The sequence below is a fragment of the Hyperolius riggenbachi genome, chromosome 12 (assembly GCF_040937935.1).
Source record: "Hyperolius riggenbachi isolate aHypRig1 chromosome 12, aHypRig1.pri, whole genome shotgun sequence".
NCBI lineage: Eukaryota > Metazoa > Chordata > Amphibia > Anura > Hyperoliidae > Hyperolius > Hyperolius riggenbachi.
This window is the reverse complement of record NC_090657.1, coordinates 138,554,565-138,580,871: the sequence shown is the minus strand read 5'-3', so window position 1 is coordinate 138,580,871 and position 26,307 is coordinate 138,554,565. Positions and strand designations below refer to the sequence as shown.

Sequence of the window (26,307 nt, the reverse complement as noted above, 5' to 3'; positions counted from 1 at the left end):
ATTAGCCTAACTCTGGAAAAAAATCTACTTCTTAATTGTATATGTTTGCACATATTTTAAATTTTACAGTTTTTCGCTGTAGTGCCCCTTTAACTGCCAACGCTCAGGAATTTTAAAATACAACTGAAGTGAGAGGGATATGGAGGCTGCCATATTTAGTCCATTTTAAACAATACCAGCTACCTGGCTAGGCAGCTGATCTTCTGCCTCTAATACTTTTAGTCATAGACTAAAAGTAGTCCTTGGTAAGAGTACTTGTAGAAGACCGGAACAAAGAACATCTATCAGGCCCTAGGCAAAGTAACTGTGGCTACATGTAAGAATGATGTGCAGGTACTCTGCAGGGTTTGAGGGGATTCTTACTCTATTACACATTCTTCATGCACAAACTGAACATGGATCAGGCCCTAGCCAGCGGTGGTGAACCTATGGCACGCGTGCCGGGCACGGCACGTGTAGCCTAATTTGCTGGCACGACACCGCTGCTTATGAACTGGCTGCAGCGTCTACTAGACGCCGCCGCGCCAGTTCATAGCCAGCAGCCCCGCAGTCTCCCGGGAGGCAGTCCAGGGCTACGGCAAGATGGCTGCCGAAGCCCTTTACTGGAGACTATTTGTGTCTCCAGTACAGGGCTTTGGGCGCCATCTTCCCGTAGCCCTGCACTCTGCCTGTCAGCGGCAGCGCAGGAGACTGCAGAAGGAACGTTCGGGGGAGATGCGCGCCAGAGCCCAGCCGAGAGAGAAGACTTCTGTCAGGTGAGTACATTACTTTTTTTGCAGGTGAAATGCGGCCCACTTTATTTTCTGCTAAAATGTTTCCCACATTGTGTTTATTTCCTGTGAAATGCTGCCCACTGCGTTTGTTTTCTGGTGAAATATGGCCCACTGCGTTTTTCTGGTGAAATGTGGCCCACTGCGTTTATTTCCTCTTGAAATGTGTCCCACTGCGTCTATTTTCTGGTGAAATGTGGCCCACTGCGTTTGTTTTCTGGTGAAATGTGGCCCACATTTAGGGCTGTGGAGCCGGAGTCGGGGCAATTTTGGGTGCCTGGAGTCGGAGTCGGGAAAAAATGCACCGACTCCGACTCCTAATGAATTTAAACTGTAATTAAAATAGAAAATATGATAAAATGTTCTATTTCTCAGATAATAGTCATCATAAATAATTTATACATACAGTAATAGCTGTGCTTAGTCCACAAAAATGAAATAAACCAATCAAAATTAGTTACTTGTGCTGCTTCAATAAAGCAGTCCCCGTATTTTTAAAGTCAGATATACACATCTGATTGTGACTGTATATATGATGTGTACACAGGAATCTAATATATACTAAATAACATCTATGCTGTAAGTATAAAGCATGATGTGTAGCCGTGTCACTAATAGGGATGGTCAATGAGATGGAAATAATTCTGCGTTGATACTGATTTATGCAAATGTACTCTTTGCTCATGAAATCAAATAATTTGATATGTTGTTAAAATTTGGTTTGGTGACTACGAATTAAATGGTACCGGAGAAGGATGAAAAGAAAAGTTTTATACATACCTGGGGCTTCTTCCAGTCCCCTTCAAGCTAATCAGTCCCTCGCTGTCCACCTCCACCACCTGGATCTTCTGCTATGAGTCCTGGTAATTCAGCCAGTCAGCTCAGTCCGGTCGCATGCCGCTTCCACAACCAGGAGCGTTCTGCACCTGAGCAGTAGTGCTGTGCAGGTGTAGTACGCTCCCAGCGGCGGAGTGTGTGCATGCGCACTTCGCCAGACTAGCTCAACTAACTAGACTCATAGCAGAAGATCCAGGTGGCGGAGGAGGACAACGAGGGACTGATTAGCCTGAAGGGGGCTGGAGGAAGCCCCAGGTATGTGTAAAACTTTAATTTCATCTGTCTCAGGTTTACTTTGTTACACAGTAGTACTATACTCTACATATGCACACTCCACAGAGCTGCAAGGAATCCACTGAGAATGTTGTGCACATTGAACAGAGTTGTTGTCTATCACCCATAAACCTTGTTCAGATTGTGCATGAAGAATGTGTAATAGAGGAAGAATCCCCTCATTCCCCTGCAGAGTACCTGCACATCACTCTTACATGTACCCACAGTTACATTGCCTAGGGCCTGATAGATGTTCTTTGTTCCGGTCTGTACCTTTTACAAGTACTCTTACCAAGGACTAGTTTTAGTCTATGACTAAAGGGAATAAATATGGCAGTCTCCATATCCTTCTTACTTCAGTGGTCTTTTAAAATTCCTAAGCGTTGGCAGTTTAGAGACGAATTTCATGTTACATACTTTCAATCAACAAGATTGTAATATGCAAATTAGAGGAGTCGGAGTCGGTGGAATCCTAAACTGAGGAGTCGGTGTATTTTTGGACTGATCCACAGCCCTGCTCACATTGCATGATTTTCTGCTGAAATGTTACCAACATTGCATTATTTTCTGCTGAAATGTTGCACACATTGCGTTTATTTCCTGGTGTCTGGGGTAACTGTTGCTGCATTTATTATTAAGGGCTCATTCACACTACAGAACGTATGCACGAATGCGATTTCATGCATGCGCTGCCAACGCACAGTGATCGCACGGAATGCACGTTGTGGTGCGCTAAAGCGTGGACATCGGCAGCTGTACCCATCGGGGAAACGTATGCATTAAAATGTTCCCAGATGCGTTAACACGTAACGCATGGGAACGCACACCTGTAGTGTGAATGGTAACATGAAAGTCTATTGACTTTCATGTTACCATATGAATCCTACATTATGTGCGTTGCGTCAAAACTGACAGCGCAGCACATAGTGTGAATGAGCCCTTAACCTCCTTAGCGGTAACCCCGTGTGTGACACGGGGTAAGCCGCCGGAGGGTGCCGCTCAGGCCCTGCTGGACCGATTTTCATAATTTTTTTTTTGCTGGACGCAGCTAGCACTTTTCTAGCTGCGCCAGCACCCCGATCGCCGCCGCCGCGCGCCCGATCGCCGCTATCCGGTGCGGCGCGCGCCCCCCCCCCCCCCAGACCCCTGCGCTGCCTTGCCAATCAGTGCCAGGCAGCGCCAAGGGGTGGATCGAGTCTCCCAATGACGTTGCTGTCATCCCGCCCCGTCGCCATGGCGACGGGGGAAGCCCTCCAGGAAATCCCATTCTTTGAACGGGATTTCCTGATCGCCTATCGCCAGAGGCGATCGGTGGGGCTGGGGGGATGCCGCTGAGCAGCGGCTATCATGTAGCGAGCCCTGGGCTCGCTACATGATTTAAAAAAAATAAAATTAAAAAAAAACTGCTGTGCTGCCCCCTGGCGGTATTTTTCATACCGCCAAGGGGGTTAATGGTCATAGTTGGCTATATTTGCTGCTTTGGGGTTACGGCGGGTATAAATAGCATCATACAGTTTCTGCACACCCATGATGCGAATCCTCGTTTCACCACATCATGGCGGAAACACTGCTTTCTTATGCCTCGCTGTTACATCATTAAGTTAGCTCTGCCCATACAATATCATGGTCACGCCCATTTTTCGGGGCGGCGCAACCCCCCCCATTGGCACTCGGAGATAAATAAGTCGATGTTAGGTCGCAGTTTGGGCACTCGGCCACTGAAAGGTTAGCCATCACTGCCCTAGGCAATATAACTGTGGGTACATGTAAGAGTGATGTGCAGGTACTCTGCAGGAGAATTAGGCTATTCTTCCTCTATTACACATTCTTCATGTACAATCTGAACCAGGTTTATGGCTGATAGACAACACCTCTGTGTTCAATGTGCACAACATTCTCGGTGGATTCCCTGCAGCTCTGTGGGGAGTGCATATGTAGAGTATAATACTACTGTGTAACTTAAAGTAAACCTAAAGGTGGCCATACATGGTACAATTTTTCATTTTTTTCGATTAGATTATTTAGTTTGATTATTCCGTTAGATCGAATATAAAAATTTTTCCAGCATGTCCGATCAGATTGTTCTCGAATCTCGATTGTTCAAATTTCTTGATCGAAAAAAAAAAAAAATTTCAACTTAAATTCGATCATCTAGATCGAATAAACGGGATAATCGAAAGTTTTTATTGTACCATGTATGGCCACCATTAGACAGATGAAAGTTTTATATATACCTGGGGCTTCCTCCAGCCCCCTTCAGGCTAATCAGTCCCTTGCTGTCCTCCACCACCTGGATCTTCTGCTATGGGTCCAGGTTCTTGCACACACTCTGCCACTGGGAGCGTACTATACCTGTGCAGCACTATTGCGCTGGTGCAGAATGTTCCTGGCTGTAGGAGCGGCACGCGGTCGGACTGCGCTGACTGACCGAATTACCAGGACTCATAGCAGAAGATCCAGGTGGCGGAGGAGGATAGCGATGGACTGATTAGCCTGAAGAGGACTGGAGGAAGCCCAATGTATGTATAAAACTTTTCTTTTCATCCTTCTCAGGTACCCTTTAATTCGTAGTCACCAAACCAAATTTTAACAACATATCAAATTATTTCATTTTATGAGCAAAGGGAGTGCGTACATTTGCATAAACCAGCATCAACGCAGAATTATTTCCATCTCATTGGCCATCTCTATTAGTGACACAGCTACACATCAGGCTTTATTGTTACAGCATAGCTGATATTTAGCGTATGTGTGTATATATATATATATATATATATATATATATATATATATATATATATATATTTAGATTCCTGTGCACACATTATATATACAGTCACAATCAGATATGTATATCTGACTTTAAACATACAGGGACTGCTTTATTGAAGCAGCCCAAGTACCTACCTATTTTTTGATTGGGTTATTTCATTTTTGTGGACTAAGCACAGCTATTACTATATGTCTAAATTTATTTATGATGACTATTAACTGAGAAATAGAACATTTTATCATATTTTCTATTTTAATTACAGTTTAAGCCCATTAGGAGTCGGAGTTGGACTCCAGGTACCCAAAAATTGCCTCGACTCCGACTCCACAGGCCTATTTCCGTGTACTGCGGGGGTGTGACCAATGGACACTGTTTGAGGGAACTGCATTGTTTTTTTGTTGATGGCTATTTTCTGCCTAAAACACAAAATTAGTAATCTGTGTACTGATGCTAGATTAAAATAGTCAGATACAATCATCTGTTCTGATCATTCAGAGTGATTGCTGCACATACACTGCTTTGCTATTTGTCAAGCAACCTGTTCTGTTGGGCGTGGAGAAGGAAGGGGGAGGGGCAGCGGCTGGACAAGCAGAAGTCTCCCCAGTAATCCCTACTCCCGGTCAGAGAAATACAAATTCTTCTGACTTGTTGCAGGGTTATGCAAATTCTGTATGCAGCTTGAAAATGCACCATGCAAACTCTACCTTAATGCGACATACTATTTTCAAGCTAACATGTTCACCTTTATTAACCTCCCTGGCGGTACGCAGTTTCCGATGCTGCGTCTGCGGGAAGATTTTTTTTTTCAAATAAAATTTGGATAAATTTCTTAAGCTAGCGCTTTGCTAGCTAACTGTGGCCCCCAAGTCCCCCGGCACCACTGTGATCCCCCCGATCGCCGCCAGCAATATTTACCCGTCCGCGATCCCGTGAGAGCCGCAGCTTCACCATGTAGCTTCAGTCGTCGCTATGGCGACGATCGGACATGACGTCATGCGCAGTCCCGATCCTCCCTATAGCGAAGCCTAGAGCTGATTGGGAGGCTGCGCCATTGCGGGATCCCTGGGGGGTACATATAACGGCGGCGATCGGGGGGGATTGGGGAAGAGCGGAGGGACTTTGGGGGCATGCCTTTGGGGGCATGCTTAGCTAGCAAAGTGCTAGCTTAAGCATATAAAACAAATTTTATTTTAAAAAAAAACATCCGGGGCCATGCGATCCTCTCCGGCGGCTAGTCCGAACGTAGGTCGGGCTTACCGCCAGGGAGGTTAATATTTTTTTGCCCAAGTACCCCCTAGGATTGTTTAAAAGAATTGGTAAAACATAAATAAATCTCAAAATGCAAAATGGGTGGACTGGGAAAAGTGCAAGTACTTCTTGAGCCCATACCATGTGTTGAGAACCCAGAACATACAGCATCTTTCCACCCATATTGCTGCCATGCAGTGGTTCAACTACAGACTGTTCAAACGCTGAACACCTTACATGGCTGGATAGTGTAGTGGTTAAGGGCTCTGCCTCTGATGTAGGAGACATAAGGCCATATGCAATTCATTTATTCTCCTGAGTTTTCTCCTAGGAGATCATTTTCATCTTCAATTTAAAAGAACTTTTTAGCACTTTGCAATAGAAAAAGTAGCAAAAAGTTGGTGAAATTTTTTTTTTGTATTTTGTTTGGGGGTTTAAAAGGCATTTTATTTACAAATTGTAAAAATATCACCTAGGAGAAAACTCAGGTGAAAAAGTGAATTGCATATGGCCCATAGATATAAATCTCAGCTCTTCCTGTTCAGTAAGCCAGCCTCTATTGAGTACAGAGTTCTTGGACGAGACTCCCTAACACTGCTACTGCCTACTGAGTCCACTCTAGTGGCCGCCTCACGAGCGCTTTTGAGTCTGACAGTAGAAAAGTGCTATACAAATACTGGAATTATTATTACATCATTAGTGTGCCTATGTCCAACTCTCTTCTACCCATCCTTTTTTTTTGGTGCCCCTCTCTGCCTTTGTTATTGGTGCCAGTATGTGGCCACTTAACTCGGTAATTAGAGCCCCTTTGTGCCCCTTCTTCCTATAAATAGCACTTCTCTGTGTTTCTTCTTCAGTCCTTATGTTTTTCTGTATCCCCTTACCCAGTAATTAGTGCTTCTTCATGCCCCTTTCATCTGTTGTAGGCTGGTGAGAAATGTAGAAGGAATTCAGGCTGCTAGCTTGGGAGAAGGGTTGATGTAATGAGAGAGCTGGGTGAATGTATGTGCGCAGCTAGCTCAATGTGGGACAGACAGGCCTGGGCCACAATTTAAGTATTCAAAGCTGGGCACCAAGGTTATGTAAATTTAATGACATGTATGTAATCCGGCATCAGCCTGACCAGAGAGTCCTGTTTTTAGACCAGACCAGAGGTTTACCTATTTACAGTTTGTGATGAATAGCAGTTGTCTCATTAAATTATTAATTCAAATATTAAGTATAAAACAGGCCAGTAAAACTGGAAACAGAAACACAACTGATATCGCAAGTTGCTTGAGTCGCTTTTTTTTTAAATTTTTTTTTTTTTGACACATTTGGATAGACCTTTTGGCATCATATTTTAACAGATTTGATTGATTGATTCGTTTCCCACGCACTATAGAAATGTCATTACCTTGAGCCTCTGAGAAAGCCACGTTGTGTGCCATGGAATTTGCTTTAGGCAAAGTAGTTGATGCACTGATATTATCTGGACCAATCGTGTGCTTTCATTCATAGGAATACTCTTTTAATGGAAAGAAAAATAATTTTAAGGCTAGGTTCAGCAATGATCGGAATCAACTGCGAACATCACAAACAGAACTCATAGGCTTTTGAGCAGAGCAAATTGTCCAAATGATGGTGCTATAATGGAGGAAAAGTTAACTACTGATCTATTTCACTGGTACACTTCAATCTTCTCTTGCTAGCAAGTTAGTATGAGATCAGACACTTCCCAGCCCCCAGCCTGAACTGAAGGGGAGGGGGGCGTGGCACGGCATGGCGTGCCTGTGTGCATAGTTTCTTATCTTTGTAGCAAAGCTTTGCTGCAGAGATCTTGGTATTTACAGACTGAAAGAGTTATGCTGGGCATACATGGTTCGTTTTTTAGGTGATTAGATGGTTCGATAGATTGTTTCCGACATGTCCGATCTCCCTTTTGATTATTTCGCCGCTCGATTTCTGATAGAAGTGAATGGAAAAAGATAAGAAAAACGAGCAGAAGATAAGAGAATCGACTGCAGAATCAAGCGGCAAAAATGATCGAGAAGAGAAATGAAAACGAACTGTGTATTCCCAGCATTAAGCTGGGTACACATGGTTCAATTTTCTGTCAGATTGACGGATCTATTAGATAATTTACGACCATTTCGATCGGATTGCAATCCATTTTGGGTACTTATCAACGCATAAATGATCGCAAAATCGATTGGAAACAATTTGGTTGTCTACACACGCTGCAATTTCTTATCAGATCACCGGTGATCTGATGGAAGATTGTACCGCGTGTATGAGGCTTAACTTAAGCACTACATGAATAGAGGCAATACATCTTTATGGGCCCCCTTGACCTCCTGTGGCCACAATCAATTGATTTGGTTGCCTGGTTGGTATTGTCTGGTTGCAATCAAAATCTAAACCTGAGTCTGCAATAAATAGGCAAATGTTCCAAAATGGCAAAATGTGTAGTGCCACCGGTAAATCTTGAGGTTCAAACAGAGTGTTCATTTGGTAGCAAACTTCCATAAGCTGATAAAATGTATATTACTAGTGCCTCTGGTCTGCAGAAGGGAATCTATTAGGTGCACAGAACAAATAATAGTTCCTCCATAGGTAGCGCTACTTTCATTGGTGACCAAGTTTCTTTGGTGCAGCACCCAACTGCAGCTCTGCACCAGTTAGTGAAAAAGTTGCAATAAGCTATTAGATAGAAGATATTCAGATCCAGCACTACTCCCAATTGGTAATGAATGGTAGTCTCTGGGGTTGGGACCCAGTCACATCATCACCAAAATATGAAATGTTGTCTGTGCAGTGTATTGCAGTAAATGGTATGGCGTATGGAATGGTCTCAATTAGTCCTTGGCAGCATACTATGCCTAGGCGATTGGTCACATGGTCCCAGCGGATGGTAGATGTTCATGTGGCATATTCCATAGGCAAAGGAGCACCTCTAACAGCAGGTTCCAGTGTGGATTAAAGTAGCTGAACAGGGCATCCAGTAGGATGTCCGTGTGGTCAAGTGGAAGAAAGCTAGGCCAACATATCTCAACATAAACTGGCCTCATCTTGGTCATGCTTGTGTCTTGTAAACTTTCTTCCCATCTTTCTCACTTTTCCAATTTATTCATTACCTAGTAGACGAGTGTTGTACCATGTTAGCCATCAGTAAAAGCAAGGAGTTTTGAATCAGGATGATACCATTTATTGGCTAACTTAGAGATGAATAAACAGTAAGCTTTCGGCTTATAATAAGCATTGGACTTGGTTCCTGACAAAATCTGAAAAACACAGCTTATATATACTGATATACAGAGAAGAAACATTCTTTAGCAAACCTAACTAAATGTAATTAGATGCCTTAACTATTACTTCAGGAGGCTTTCCCAGGCATCCTGGCTAAATTGATTAGATCAACAGTTTCCTAAAACATAACGTGGAAAACAAAAGTTTGCTTTCTTAAAACAGAAAGAATTTGTGATAAAATATAACATAAAACAGACTCTGGTGATGGGGAGACATCGTAAATCCTGAGTTCAAATGTGACTGGGCTTACTACATGCACCATTAGTTCTAAGCTAAAGAGAGCTGTGGCATTTAAAACCATTCTGCCCGCACAAGAAAGAAAAGAAAAGAAATGGCGACAGTTAACACCTTACCAGCATATGAAACAAAAAAATGAAAAGATACAAAAAAATAAAAAGAATTGTAGTATTTAAAACCCATCGTACCCACACAAGAAGTTAGAGTCCTTGTTTAAACCATCATCTACAGTTTTGAACCAATCTATAAATGTTGTTTCTTGTGTTAGTCTCACTTTTTCCGATTTGAAACCACCCATTAATACAGTGACGAGAAAATCACTTTGTCCATGTAAACAAAAGTGTGTGGGTATTGGGAGATCAGTATATTTTTTAATATCCCTTTTGTCTGCTGTTAATAGTGAACCTGTGGTGTTTCATGCGATCATGTAGAGCTTGTCCTCTTTCTCCCACATAAATTCCTATGGGGCATTTTGCACACATGATCAGGTACACCAGATTAGATGAATCACAGGAAAAGGTGCCTTGTACTTGAATGCAAGGTGGTGGGGTGGGGGGGGGGGGGGCATCAGGGAATATCTTTCCCAGTCTCTGATCCTTGTTTAGAACAGGATGAAGTTCTTTTGCAATCTTTTGGAAACTGTCATACCTGATGTATGTGGGATGACCTGTTGGTTTGCGGTACATAAACGTTTGTAGGCTGTTCTTTCTGATCTGTATGGTGGTGTCAAGAAACTTAAAGTGGAATATAACCCTGCATTTCAACTTTGCTCTAAAACATTATTTACAGTATATTATATGCAACCAGCATTTTTTTTTTTTACTAGACCAGCATTGGAAGGGTTACACAGGGCTTTAAAGTTCCTGGAGATTTCTGCAGACGCATCCGAAGCTCAGATAGTTACATTTTGTTTACATAAATGTATCTAAGTGTTGAATGTTACACACTTTGGCTGTCCTCCAGCTCAGTCAGAGAGAGTGAGTCACATTCAACACTTAGTTACATTTTGTTTACATAAATGTATCTATCTGAGCTTCGGATGCGTCTGCAGAAATCTCCAGGAACTTTAAAGCCCTGTGTAACCCTTCCAATGCTGGTCTAGTAAAAAAAAAATGCTGGTTGCATATAATATACTGTAAATAATGTTTTAGAGCAAAGTTGAAATGCAGGGTTATATTCCGCTTTAATCTCCCTGTGAGATCAGCTCAGTTTCAGTTTGATTGTGGGATGGAAGGCATTGAAGTTCATGTGAAATTGGACCAGATGATCAAGATATCGCCTATAAAACGTAAGTAGGCCATGGGTTTTATATGACAAGTATCATGGTATTCTTCTTCAATCTTTGCCATGAAGAGATTTGCATACTGCGGTGCAAATTGTGAGACCATTGCCACTCCCATTTGTTGTAAATAGAGGTCCTCTCCAAAAGTGAAATGATTGTGGATGAGAATGAATCTCATCAGTCCAGCAATTGGCTTTATAGGTGTGTCCAAACCTTGAAGATATTTGCTACAGGCTGCAATACCATCATTATGAGGGATGTTGGTGTACAGAGACTCTACATCCATAGTGGCAAGAATGGTGTCTCCAGGCACTGGGCCTATGGCCGCCAGTTTGTTCAGAAGGTGTGTAGTATCCTGTATGTAGATGGGTCTTTTACAGACCAGAGGTTTCAAAATGTTCTCCAACGACCCTGAGCTATTCTAATGGTGCATGTAGTAAGCCCAGTCGCGTTTGAACTTGGGATTTATGATGTCTCCTCATCACCAGAGTCTGTTTTATGTTCTGTTATGTTTTAGGAAACTGTTGATCTTATCAATTTAGCCAGGATGCCTGGGAAAGCTGTATTACAGCCTCCGTAGAAGCGCCCAGATAGCGCGAAACGGGCGTCAGGCTCCATCCGCACCCAGCACCCACCACCAGCCCACTTATAACAGCCTCCACTTCATGGTATGTTTACAACCTTTCTTGCTATATGCTATGTGATGTATCACCACTTGTGGATTAAAACACAATTTGCAGCAGTGCCGACTCCGCACTCTTTTTCTACCTACTGACTCCTGCCAAATTCAAGTCAGAGCACGCTGCATGTGCCACACAAGAGATTGCTGTAGCCCTGCTGGTCCTCTGCACTGGATGTGGATTCCGCTGTAGTGCCGACCTTCCCCCTTTCCCCCTTTCCTCTACCAGTGTCTCTCTTACATTTATTTATGTTTGCGAAAGAATGTTTCTCCTCTGTATGTCAGTGTATATAAGCTGTGTTTTTCAGATTTTGTCAGGAACCAAGTCCGATGAGGGCTTATTATAAGCCAAAAAGCTTACTGTTGGTTAAATTATTACCTAGAAACCAACTTCCTTTGCTACCATATGCTCTCTTACCTATTGTATTTGTTACTCCCTCTTTAAGGGCTCTCCACATATCCTGTGTCCTTCAAGCCGGAAGGAGGAAGCGGGATAGTGAGTGGAATGTGCTCACTGTTCGCCTATGATGCGGAATGGACCACAGCTGTGTAATCAGCGGGTCATTACCATTTCAATTCCGAGTAGCTTGCTACTCGGAATTACTCGGAAACCCACCCCTGTTCATCAGTCATCAGCAAATGAAGGGGTAAGTGTTGTGAGCACAGTACTCTCTCCCAGCAGTAATAGAGGCGATTTCACAGCACCGCATCTCAAAATGTGCACAGGGCCAGAAGCCCTAACATGACATTGATGCTGGAACTTAGAGTATCTAGTTGAGTAGAGTGATGTGAATGGGGGGTGCTGGTGGAGTATTGCTTACCTTGGCACTAGTTAAAAGTGACTTTCCTCTGTATGGATAGGAAAGTCAGTGGCTTGCCCCACATATCAAATTGAGGAAAGTCATTGGCCTTACACCGAACAGAAAAAACTAACTAGCCACTAAGTGGAAAGTCAGTGTCTAGCTACATGCAACACAGAGTAAAGTAATAGGTGATCTACAGTTGAGTGTGAGTGTGTGTGGTGGGGGGGGGGAGGGGGGGTAGTCACACCGCAGTATGTGGTGCTTTGACAGGGACACTACTCCGTGAGCAGTTGTGAGAGCATTTGTAAATTTGGGTACAAAGTGAAAGGCCACTTTTTTGAGATAAATAACAGATATCTGATCTTTATTAATTATAACAAAGACTATAGCATCCACATTGTTAGTTAATATTTAGGGCTAGTTCACGCAGGCAGGAGTGTTTACAGACCAGTTATTAAAGACCAGTGTGGACTCTATACAAGAGGCTGGGGCTGGCCAACCTTATTGCTTGAAAATGTGTCCAAATGCATTTTGTACATGGTGCTGCATCGTACCGTGGGTGGTGTGAATGTCACTGTATTGTTTAATGGTGGGGAAAGGCAGTACCGTGTTTTAATCCAATTTTAAGCAAGACCTGTCACTAGTCAAAATTACTAATGCTGGTGACAGGGTTGAATTAAGAGAATGGCTTGGTTATGATAGCTACTTGTCCTGCATTAAAGGATACCCGAAGTGACATGTGACATGAGATAGACATTTGTATGTACAGTGCCTAGCACACAAATAACTATGCTGTGTTCCTTTCTTTTTCTTTATCTGCCTGAAAGAGTTAAATATCAGCTATGTAAGTGGCTGACTCAGTCCTGACTCAGGCCAGAAACCCACTAGGAGCGATTTCTAACCGCTGGTGATTTGAAAAAGCTCTTGCTAATGCATTGCTATGGTGGATTTTTATAAAATCACATTGCTCAAGTGGGATCACACCCATAGCATTACATTAGCAAGAGTTTTCAAATCGCAAAACGCTCAGAAAATTGCTCCTAGTGGGTTTGTGGCCTGAGACAGGAAGTGACTACGGTGTGACCCTCACTGATAAGAAATTCCCCTTTTTTACCTCTTTCTTGCTCTCAGAAGCCATTTTCTGCTAGGAAACTGTTTTTATAGTTGGAATTTGTTATCAGTAAAGGTCACACTGTAGTCACTTCCTGTCTGAGTCAGGACTGAGTCAGCCACTCACATAACTGATATTTAACTCTTTCAGGCAGAGAAAGAAAGAAAGAAAGAAGAAAGAAAGGAATACAGCAGAGTTATTTGTGTGCTGGGCACTATACATACACATGTCTATCTCATCATGTCACATGTCACTTCGGGTATCCTTTAATCCATGCACAGACAAAGATGTCGCAAACAAACAACCAATGTGGTGGAAATGACTTTACCGGTGTCAAAGACAAACAGCAAATCTTCCAACGACGTTGTCCGCACACCGATATTGCAAACGACCAACTAATTTAAATACTGCGCACGCAAGCGAAAGTAACATTATGCATGTCATGTGCACATTGTGTAGACTAATGTCGCTTTAACAATTTTGTACACTCGTTGCCGACTGCAAGATATCTGCCCAACAGTCATCTGAGTTGTTCCGCCAGATGAATCGGGCAATATGTCCAATATTTGCTGCTTGTTGTTGGGCTACATTTGTATTGCACAATTGTCATCCGATACGGCATCCGACAACTTTCAAAAGACTTGTTGCACGCAGGGCTCTGGAGTCGGAGTCGAATCAACGAGTCGGAGCAATTTTGGGTACTTGGAGTTGGTGGTTTCCTAAACTGAGGAAGTTGAAGTTGGCAGATTTTTGTACCGACTCCATAGCCTTGGTTGCGCGCGTGTGTATAATTAAGACTCTTGACACAATCCTACATGTCTGATGACTGAGCCTTGCCATTCTATAGAAATCAAATGAGAATGCCATGCTGAGTAACCAGACAGTAAACTGAAGTGTCATCAGTGCAATGTACAGTACCTTTGTCTGTGTACAAATTACAGTGGAAGAGGTGTCTATCAGCACTGGTTTCCAGTGTGTATAGTTATGTCACTAGCTTAAAAATCTTTATATAGTGACAAGTTTGCTTTAAATTTGGTCCAGTGCAATCGGCTTCTAGCCATCATCCTCTGTCTCGCAGCCACTGCATAGAGCCCCTTATTTTGTTATTTAACGACTGTTTATTTTATCGCTGTTATCGAGACAGATATTGACTATATGGGCTTTTCCCTGCCATCTGTTTTCCTGAATATGTCTCCACCCGTCCCTCACCTGTTTGTTCAGAACTTGAGAGTAAAGATCCCACCTCCACCATCCTATTTTTTTTTTTTTTCACCATCTGACATGAGTACTGCTAATTTGTGTTAACAAAGTACTTCATTCTCATCCCAACCCCATTGTGCTCCTTGTGTCAGTCATTCTCATTATTCTTCAACTATCTCAAGAGCTTTCTGCTACTTCGAGCTTCTCATCACACAACTAAATTGGCTCTGAAGGATCCTTCAGATCATCTGCATGTAGTGCTGAATTTGGTTAGTTGTAACCATTCTGCTTGAATCTGGATCCCTGACTTAGGTCTATCGTGGCTTTCTGAGTGTTTAACTTTCATTACACATGGTAAATATTCTAGCTTGTCTAGTGTTTCCTGATCTCTGCCTGCTTTTATTCCTGACTTCTCCTTTGCTGAGGCGGAGCCACTGTGGGCTAGCTTGTGCTATGTTTGCGCTCCTTGCTGCAGTTTTTTGTTGTGTTGCCTGATGTCAGTTTTCTCATCTTCATTGTATTATCTAGTTATTGTTGTCCTGTCATTTCTGCCATGACCTGATTGCAGTACTCCGCTTCTCCTGGTTGACATTGTCCTTAGTTCCATTTGCTGCATCCAGTTGCTCCTGGTGACAGCTGTGCCTTGCTTGTCATCTGTCACACATTTGTCACCAGTAGGATGAGCCGGCTTTAGTGCTTTTTAAGAATGGGTAAATATGTCTTTTTATGGCTGAAGTGTGTGAAGCTCCACTGCAGGTAACACAAAAGATCCATCATTCTCTGCTTCCTTTTCTTTATGCTCAGGTAATTTGCCACTGAGCCTTTTTTCAAAACTGCAAATACTGATAAATGTTGGATTATGTAGTGATACAGTAACCACTGTCTTTTCCATTCAGTTATGTGATGTAGTACTGAAGGGAAGATCAAGCTATTTTTCATTTTTAGCATTAGACCAAAAATCTTTGTGGCCCATAGTGCAGGTCAACCCAGCCCCCAACTTACATTACAATTCTTGTTTTAGATGGCATCCAAGTTTCTTCAGCGTCTCCGTCCTTCCACTTTGAAAGAGCAAAGAGGACCTGGACCACCAGAAGAACCGCCGGAGACTGCAGAGTTGGTGGATGATGCAGAAGGATTGTCAGTGCATCTGAGCGGAACCCTGAGTTTGAGTGAGGACAGCTTGGGTTCCGACGGTAGTGATGTAACAGGTACTAGTTTTCTAAGTGGTACTATATAGTTTGGGGAATGTAGATATACTGAATAAAGTATAAGTGTACTTATGCATATAAATATTTGCTTACTACCCAAAGTGCAGCAAAAACCTAAAATATCTATTATATATATCTTAATATAGAGATGAGACAACTATAGTTATGTGCTTTTTCCATTGCATGCTGGCAGCTGTACATAATTCCTTTTCATTTCATTTAATTTCACTTACCAGAAAGCTAGGAGGTAGACAAGGGGTAGACTTTTTTGTGGCAATCTGGGCCTGTCTATGTATGAGATGCTCTCCCCTAGTCTGCCTCCTCTCTTTTCTTGGTAGACCGGCATTGATACCACTTCTATTTAGGTCTAGTTTACATGGATGTTTTATAAAATGTCTGGAAAAGCACATAGTGTGCTCCAACTAACTGATTTGGGCATTTATCATCCTGTATTAGATGACTGGACACCTATGGTTCAGCTGATTTGACATGTGTTGATGTGCATTTGGACACAAGCTTCAAATTTGCATGATTGTAAGCAGTTAAAGAAATGTGGAAAATAATACTTGCTGTATATACTTGTGTTTGTACTGGTGGTCTTTGATATTTCCATGGAGACCGCAGGCCACTGCAGATGCATGTAATTTTTGGCTTTTTCAAATGTGTACCATTTTATCTTTTTTTCACTCATTTTCTGGTGACAATATACAGTATTTAAGTGACAGATAGTGCCCATCCTTACAACAATTTTTTTTAAAAGTTTTTATATAGAAATGTGGATCCAAGAGCGCTACCAAAAACTTTTCAAAAATAGCGTGCCAAAATCCTCACCCCAGTACCTAGGGGTCAATCTGTCAAGGACCGGCACCACAAAATGTATTTATAGCTCAGTGGATTTTATTGCAGCATAAAGCAATACAGAGCAACGACAGCCCGCTGTTTCGGCCTATTGGCCTTTGTCAAGTTGCTTAACACACAGTGACAGTATTTATTTAAGTGACAGATAGTGCCCATCCTTACAGTTTTTTAAGTTGTTATATGTAAATACATGCACCCTCCCCATCTCCTATCATGTTATGTCATATAGGTCAATTGTTTGTGCACATTTGCGGTACACATTTAAAAGCATGGCATCTTTGCCATTCTCACCCATACCACCGAACTGTGCCAGCAAGCATCCTGCAAAACAGCTGCCTTCCCATTTAGAGGAGCACACCAGTGGAGGGGCCAAAGTCAGGTATGCACCTGACGTTTTAGAGTGCTAACCGAAGACTCCCCGCATTAGGTTTTAATATACAATGTGGCTCTCAACTTAGGCCTCGTTCACATCTAGCCAACGCAGATGGCTGTGCGATCGGAACGCAGCGCATCCGATCGCACGACATCTGCGCCGCTGCGCTGCTGATCCCATCCATTGACAGTGATGGGATCAGCTCTGCGGTGCAGGCAAAATGCAAGCAGCAGTACGCAAGCGCTTCCCAGCACATTATACTGCTGCGCAGCCCCGTAGATGTGAACGGTAGAAGGGCAGTCTATGCCCTTCTGCCGTTCCTGCGTTTCAGCACATCATACGCGCTTCCATATCCGCACAGAAGCACGTATGATGTGAACGAGGCCTGTGTTTCTGATGTTGGTCCCTTTATGTGATTGCATTTCATACCCCTGTTAAGGCCTTGTTTCCATCTGTGCGCTTCTATCCGCTTCTGTCCGCTTTTTATCAGCATATCAATGTTACAGATTGATACATGTTGCTGAAAATTGGACAGAAGTGCACAGATGGAAACAAGGCCTAAGGTAACGTTATTTACTATAGAAGTAGGGATAACCAATGAGATGCTACTAATTTGCTAAATTTAAGCTAATTTTATGTATATTCAGCATGGTAATGGACTGATCATATGCAACAGCTGCAGCAGTAGCTCAGACAAGTTCGCATAAAATGTTAATTAACTTGGAGTTATTAGCACACCAACATGCATGCAAAATGGACCCCATTCTTTCCTATGGAAAAACATGGACCCATTCACCCAAGTGTGTCTCAGCCATGTCCAGGTTAGTCCATTTTTCACAATGCACAAACCCAATCTGCATGTTTTTTTTCTGGATATGTTGCCATATATACATATACACGGCCCCACTGGTATCGTGTAAACACGAGCCTTACAGTCCCAGATGAAAAAAAGTATACAATGCACAAGGCTAGTATTTGGCTGCATAAACCATTTGTCTATATTTTCTCCTTGCTACAGAAAGTAGACCTCCGGAAGAGTCGAATGCTCAACCTCTGCTGACAAATCAGCTGAGAGACTCGTGGGCGAGTAAGCATGGTCATAATGTACCCATCAGGCTGACTTTTGAGGTGACAGAAGCTAATATTGTACGGGATGTACATGCCAAGTATGTGGTGAGTATAACATGCAACAGTATCATACTTCTTACTGACATCAATGAATAATAACTGCTGATTGTACTAATATTGCAAGTGTAGTTTGCTTGCCTACTTATAGTTTATATAATTGACCATACATAATAGTACTGAACAAAAAGAGACACCCCAAAAAGGATAACATGTTTGGAATATAAAAAGGAGTGTAAGAAGACTTGCTGCACAGAAGGAACACCATTAAAGCCTACTACATACTGTATCTATGTATGTGTTTGGTCAGTATAATCCCACTGTATCAAGTATAAAGTGTGTAGGGACATACGTTTACAGAAAAAAAAAACCCTTGTTGAAAAGCAATAGGCATGAATACTAAAATATACATACGAAATTTCAAGCACATAATAAACTGTCCCAAAATAAAATTCCAGGCAACAGTTTTTCTGTGTCTAGAATTAGGCTACTTGCACACCAGGACGTTGCGTTTAGGGGACGATATAAGGCACATAACATGCCCCTAACGCAACGCCTGGTGCTCTCTGATTTGGACATCAGAGTGAGCCGCGTTGTGCAGCTCACTCTGGCGTCCGTGATGCGTACTCTTGGACGCATGCGGCATCACGTGGTCCCGCCCAGCCAATCGCCGCACAGAGCGGCTGCTCCAGGAAGTAAACACTGCACGTCACACCCTGCAGTGAATATTAATTAGCCATGTGCCTGGCCGCTCTCCACTCCTCCCCAACACTACTGAGCATGTGCGCACAGTCTAACGCGGCTTAGCCGTGCATAACGCACAGCATGCAGCACTCTCAACTGATGTGCTGCGTTACAATGTAACGCAACGTGGGCACTGTGAAACAGCCCATTGATTTTTCATTACTGTGCGGTGGAGCTGCGTTACAGGCTGCACTAACGTGCGCCTGTAACGTCTCACTGTGAAAGCAGCCTTAATGCAAGGACTTAGCAGTAAAACTATACACGGTTCCAACACCTCCTACTAGAATCTAACAGCATGATGGCAACTTTATCTATTGATATAGAACAGTAATTTGAGATCTAAGGCTCTGTCCCATTTAAGGACCAGAGCCTTTTTTTTTTTTTTTTTTTTTTTTTCATTTTGCACTTCCTGATCACTTTGATTGGCTCACAGTGATCCTTAGGTCAGGTGCCAGTTAAAATGGCTGATGTACGGAATTCAGCTATCTTTAGACAGACGCGATTGCATTCTGTGCACGAGAGCTGCTGATGTTAAAGGGGAACTGAAGAGAGAGGTATATGGAGGCTGTCATGTTTATTTCCTTTTAATCAATACCAGTTGCCTGGCAGCCCTGCTGGTCTATTTCTCTGCAGTAGTATCTGATTAAAACCAGAAACAAGCATGCAGCTAGTCTTGTCAGATCAGACTTATAAGTCTGAACCACTGAAACACCTGATCTGCTGCATGCTTGTTTAGGGGCTATGGCTAATAGTATTAGAGGCAGAGGATCAGCAGGGCTGCCAGGCAACTGGTATTGTCTAAAAGGAAATAAACATGACAGCCTCCATATACCTCTCTCTTCAGTTCCCCTTTAAAACTACGCGAAGTAACTCAAAGCAGTTTAATGGGCGGAAAAAAAAAAATCACAAAAGGGATGTATGCTATCAGATATGACTGTACCATGCAGAGGATTCTTGGACATGCATAGGTATATGCAAATAACCCTTTTGATGTCCTGCTGCAATTAATGCAGCTTAACCACTTGCCGACCACCCACTGCACATTGGCGACTGCAAAGTGGCAGCCCCAGGACCACGTAATGCAGATTGGCGTCGGGTCCTGGGACACTATGTTGCAGGGTATCGCGCGCTGGGATGCGCGCGCATCCTCCGGCAATAGGCTTCGCCCACCCGCGTCGTCAACCCGCCGGCCAATCGGAAGCGCCGGCGGGTTGTTAACCCGAAGATCGCCGCATAGGAAGTGTATAATACGCTTTGTAATGTTTGCAAAGTGTATTATACAGGCTGCCTCCTGCCCTGGTGGTTCCAGTGTCCGAGGGACCACCAGGGCAGGCTGCAGCCACCCTAGTCTGCACCCAAACACACTGATCTGCCCCCTGATCGCCCAAAGCACCCCTCAGATCCCCCCCTGCCCACCCCCCTGCCCACTGTTTGCACCCAATCACCCCCCTAATTACCCATCAATCACTCCCTGTCACTCCCTGTCAACGCTATTTTTTTTTTTGCCCCTAAACTGCCCCCTGGGGACTCCTGATCACCCCCCACCCCTCAGATTCTCCCCATCCCCCCCCCCCCCGTGTACTGTATGCATCTATCCCCCCTGATCACCTGTCAATCACCCATCAATCACCCCCTGTCACTGCCACCCATCAATCAGCCCCTAACCTGCCCCTTGCGGGCAATCTGATCACCCACCCACACCATCAGATCGCCTGCAGACCCGACGTCAGATCACCTCCCAAGTGCACTGTTTACATCTGTTCTCTCATCTAAACACCCACTAATTACCCATCAATCACCCCCTATCACCACCTGTCACTGTTACCCATCAGATTAGACCCTAATCTGCCCCTTGCGGGCACCCAATCACACGCTCAGATTGCCCTCAGACCCCCCCCCCCCCCCCCCTTATCAATTCGCCAGTGCATTATTTACATCTGTTCTTCCCTGTAATAACCCACTGATCAATCACCTATCAATCACCCATCAATTACCCCCTGTCACCACCTGTCACTGCTACCCATCAGATTAGACCCCTATCTGCCCCTAGGGCACCCAATCACCTGCCCACACCCTCAGAACGCCCTCAGACCCCAGCCCTGATCACCTCACCAGTGCATTGCTTGCATCTATTCCCCCCACTAATCACACCTTGAGACACCCATCAATCACCTCCTGTCACCACCTGTCACCCCCTAGCACACCTACCCATCAGATCAGGCCCTAATTTGCCCCGTGTGGGCTCCTGATCACTCAGCCAAACCCTCAGATCCCCCTCAGACCCCCTTCCGATCACCTCCCCAGTGCATTGATTGCATCTATTTTCCCCTCTAACCACCCCCTGAGACACCCATCAATCACCTCCTGTCACCCCCCTAGAACTCCTATCCATCAGATCAGGCCCAATACAACCTGTCATGTAAGAGGCCACCCTGCTTATGACCGGTTCCACAATATTCGCTCCCTCATAGACCACCTGCCATCAAAATTTGCAGATGCTTATACCCCTGAACAGTCATTTTGAGACATTTGGTTTCCAGACTACTCACGGTTTTGGGCCTGTAAAATGCCAGGGCAGTATAGGAACTCCACAAGTGACCCCTTTTTAGAAAAAAGACACCCCAAGGTATTCTGTTATGTGTATGAAGAGTTCATAGAAGATTTTATTTTTTGTCAAAAGTTAGCGGAAATTGATTTTTATTGTTTTTTCACAAAGTTTTTCATTTTTCACTAACTTGTGACAAAAAAATAAGATCTTCTTCTATGAACTCACCATACACCTAACGGAATACCTTGGGGTGTCTTCTTTCTAAAATGAGGTCACTTGTGGGGTTCCTATACTGCCCTGGCATTTTAGGGGCCCTAAACCGTGAGGAGTAGTCTAGAAAACAAATGCCTCAAAATGACCTGTGAATAGGACGTTGGGCCCCTTAACGCACCTAGGCTGCAAAAAAGTGTCACACGTGGTATTGCCGTACTCAGGAGAAGTAGTATAATGTGTTTTGGGGTGTATTTTTACACATACCCATGCTGGGTGGAAGAAATCTCTCTGTAAATGGACAATTGTGTGTAAAAAAAAATCTAAAATTTGTCATTTACAGAGATATTTCTCCCATCCAGCATGGGTATATGTAAAAATACACCACAAAACACATTATACTACTTCTTCTGAGCACGGCAGTACCACATGTGTGGCACTTTTTTGCAGCCTAACTGCGCTAAAGGGCCCAAACTCCAATGAGTACCTTTAGGATTTCACAGGTCATTTTGAGACATTTGGGTTCAAGACTACTACTCACGGTTTAGGGCCCCTAAAATGCCAGGGCAGTATAGGAACCCCACAAGTGACCCCATTTTAGAAAGAAGACACCCCAAGGTATTCTGTTAGGTGTATGACAAGTTCATAGAAGATTTTATTTTTTGTCACAAGTTAGCGGAAATTGATTTGTATTGTTTTTTTTTTTTTTTTTTCACAAAGTGTCAATTTCCGCTAACTTGTGACAAAAAATAAAATCTTCTATGAACTCACCATACTCCTAACAGAATACCTTGGGGTGTCTCCTTTCTAAAATGGGGTCACTTGTGGGGTTCCTATACTGCCCTGGCATTTTAGGGGCCCTAAACCGTGAGTAGTAGTCTTGAACCCAAATGTCGCAAAATGACCTGTGAATAGGACGTTAGGCCCCTTAGCGCACCTAGGTTGCAAAAAAGTGTGACACATGTGGTATCGCCGTACTCAGAAGAAGTAGTATAATATGTTTTGTGGTGTATTTTTACACATACCCATGCTGGGTGGGAGAAATCTCTCTGTAAATGGACAATTGTGTGTTAAAAAAAAATAAAAATCTGAAAATTGTCATTTACAGAGATATTCCTCTCACCCAGCATGGGTATGTGTAAAAATACACCACAAAACACATTATACTACTTCTCCTGAGTACAGCGGTACCACATGTGTGGCACTTTTCTGCACCCTAAGTGCGCTAAGGGGCCCAAAGTCCAATGAGTACCTTTAGGATTTCACAGGTCATTTTGCGACATTTGGTTTCAAGACTACTCCTCACGGTTTAGGGCCCCTAAAATGACAGGGCAGTATAGGAACCCCACAAATGACCCCATTTTAGAAAGAAGACACCCCAAGGTATTCCGTTAGGAGTATGGTGAGTTCATAGAAGATTTTATTTTCCCGGAACGTCTCAGGACAGCAACCCTGAGACATGTCTCCATCCACATACACTGGACAGGAACTAGATTAAACAATTTGCATAATTAGATAGGCAGGGCACACGCACACATATATACTTCGTCATGTCCTTACCCCCTCAGTTGTTTTCCTGTCCAGCAGGATGCTAGATGTAGGGGGTAAGGCTGGCCACCCATGTGAGTCCACAGGAGCCGCGGCTGGTGTGATCCCCTGTGTCGGCGCTGGCTAGTTGTCTCAGCGCGGGATCATGCTGCACGCACTGGCCTCTCCCTCTGTGCTGTGTTCGGAGGACAAGCGGCGTCTGAATCCGGAAGTCCCGCCCGCCCTATGGTCCCGTGACAGGCGCCTCACGTGACTGGAAGCCAGAAAGCCGAAAGCAGGAAGGTCCTGGCCCAGCGTGCATTCCAGCGGCCATTGCAGCATGGAGGTCAGAGTCGGCTGACACATGAGACAGCTGCAGGGGGTTGGCTGAGCAGGAACACTAGATGATTTACCACAGGAGGTATGAATAAAGCATCAAGGTAATGCAAGGAGGGGTAGGGCTTAACCAATTATGTAAAACAGCTATTTAAGCTGGTGTCCTGGTCTCATTGTGTGTTGACTATGGAGGCTGCCGGTGGATCTTCCTCCCAGGGCTCTGTAGAGACAAGTTCCCTACCCTCTCTGGTATGTAACATTGTGGCAATTGTTTGCATATCCTTTTAGGAGGGTTATTAGGCTTGGCTGAGCTAATGGCTGTTATTTATTTGTTTTATTATAGCCTAAAATGGAAAGATCAGATTCTAAATCAGAATCCAAATCTGGATCAAGACAGGAAAGATCTGATAAGCCTGACAAGCCTGATAAACCTGATAAAACTGACAAGGTTACGCCACATGCTGGTTCTAAAGCAACACATAAATCGGGGAAAAGATGTGCTATATGTGGAAATTATATGTCATCCTCTTCAAAAGTATTGTGCCAGGATTGTACTAAGAAAGTGGTTAGAGAAGAGACCCCTACTATGTTAAAGGAGTTAAAGGGATGGATTAGATCTGAAATTTCTTCTGCTGTGCAGACTATCAAGGTCCCAGAGGTGCCAGTATCTAATGCACAAATGTCTTCAGTGCCTGCAGCAGTCTCTGCAGCCCCGTCAGGGTCAGACATCCCAGGTCCTTCAGGTTCAGTCCCTATGGAGGACCCTACTTTAAAAAGGAAACGGAGAGATGACGATTCTGAAGATTCAGAAATGTCAGAAGGGGGATTGGATATTTCATCTCTGGAAGAGATACCCTCAGAGACTGAAAAATCTGACGATAAGACTGTAAAAAAATCAAAAGTTTGCTTTTTCCACTGACTTTATGAAGGAGTTATTGGAAGCCATGCATAAAGCCATGGGTATTACTACAGAGCATAAGACTTTATCTTCCCTGGATCAGATGTATGAAACCTTGTCAGACCCCCAGGTGGCTTTTATTCCGGCGCATAGCAGTCTTAAGGGGATTATCAAAAAGGAGTGGGATAATCCGGATAAGAGGGCTTTCTGGCCAAAATCACTAAACAAGAGGTATCCTTATAGTCCAGAAGACCAGAAGTTTTGGGGCACTTCACCCAAACTAGACCCATCCCTTTCTAAAGTTTCCAGAAGATCGGATCTTCAGTTTGAAGATTTCGGTAGTCTAAAACCTAGGTTCTCAACGTGTGGTACGTGTACCCCAGGGGGTACTTCTGATGGTTCCAGGGGGTACTCAGGCTTGATATACTTAACCAAGAATAACAAATTTAGAGTTTATGAAAATGATACATCTTATTTAAACAACACCAAATTAGTGTTTTAACTAATTAAAAGCAATTGTAAATGCTTAGAAATGGTTTAGAACCAATGATCATGTACTACGATTAAATATATATTTGTCAATGGGGTACTTGGGATAATGTTTACTATGCTAGGGGGTACTCGGTGAGTACAGGGTTTTAAAAGGGGTACATACCAATAAAATGTTGAGAAACACTGGTCTAAAAGACCCAATTGATAAAAAGATGTTGAATATTTTGAGAAGGGCATGGGAAGCTGCATCTTTGAATTTCAAACCTTCTATTGCATCTACAGCAGTAGCAAGATCTTTGAAAGTATGGTTGTTGGAAGTCCAGTCTCAGATCGCCTCAGGGGTATCTAGGGATGAAGTTTTGAATTTTTTCCCAAAAATTTTGCATGCAACAAATTATCTATCAGATGCAGCTGATGATTCAGTCAGGCTCACAGCAAGAACCACAGCCCTAGTTAATTTAGCCAGAAGAGGAATCTGGGTGAAAACATGGCAGGGAGATACCTCGTCTAAATCAAAATTGTGTAGTATTCCGTGTGAAGGGGGCTTATTATTTGGAACCAAGTTAGAGGAAACACTTGAGAGATCTGCTGATAAGAAGAAAAATTTCCCGTATAAAAGGAAAATTTTCCGCCCTAACCGTTCCTTTCGTGTTTCAGGGAAAAGCGAACAGGAAAACAAGGGGAACCAAAGAAGGAGATGGATTCCCAACAAGTCCCAACGTTCAAAACCAATACTCCGTATACCTCCTCAGGTCAACCAACAAAGCAATGACGCCAGGATTCCGGTGGGGGGCAGACTAGCTCACTTTTACGAACAGTGGCAGTTAGGGTTCGAAAACAGGTGGTTACTGGACATTATTCTCCAAGGGTACAAAATAGAGTTCATAGCCCCACCACGTTCTTAATTCAGGGTGGCCCCTTCCCCAAGAGCTCTAGTTCAGGCTCAGGCACTCCAGTCCGAAGTAAGCTTGCTGTTAGAAAAAAGGGTTATACGGAGAGTCCCAAAATGCCAAGAAAAACTGGGGTTCTACTCCCCAGTCTTCCTAATAAAGAAACCTCTAGGAAGTTACAGGTTCATCTTAAATCTAAAAAGGCTAAACACTGCAGTAAGATACAGAAAGTTTCGGATGGACAACATCCGCTCAGTATTAAACCTACTACAAGAGAACTGTTATTTGACATCATTTGATCTAAAGGATGCATATCTGCACTTGCCGATTCATCTGGAATCACAGCAGTTCCTGAGATTTGCAGTGGTGTTACAAGGAGAGGTAAGACACTTTCAGTTTGTCGCCCTTCCCTTTGGGTTATCATCGGCTCCATGGCTGTTCACAAAAATCATGGCAGAAGTTTTAGCAGGGCTTAGACTTCAGTCTATTCAAGTAATATATTACCTGGATGATTTGCTTATCTGGGGACCTTCTGTTGAAATAGTGGGATCCCAAACTCAGTCCACTCTAGACTTTCTTCAGACCCTGGGGTGGTTA

The 26,307-nt window shown here is 43.5% G+C and overlaps 1 protein-coding gene across 10 annotated transcripts in view; it reads left to right on the top strand.

Moving 5' to 3' along the window:
* Nucleotides 1–26,307, top strand: part of SNX21 (sorting nexin family member 21) — a 368,146-nt gene that overhangs the window by 328,182 nt on the left and 13,657 nt on the right. For 7 of the 10 annotated variants that reach the window (XM_068263250.1, XM_068263247.1, XM_068263249.1 and 4 more), the window contains 2 exons: nucleotides 15,523–15,709; nucleotides 17,959–18,113. In XM_068263250.1, coding sequence (XP_068119351.1) covers nucleotides 15,523–15,709; nucleotides 17,959–18,113 — 342 coding nt within the window. Of the gene's footprint in view, nucleotides 1–7,421; nucleotides 7,568–11,242; nucleotides 11,377–11,833; nucleotides 12,035–15,522; nucleotides 15,710–17,958; nucleotides 18,114–26,307 lie in introns of those variants that run through there. The other 3 variants (XM_068263253.1, XM_068263245.1, XM_068263244.1) reach the window with 3 other exon arrangements.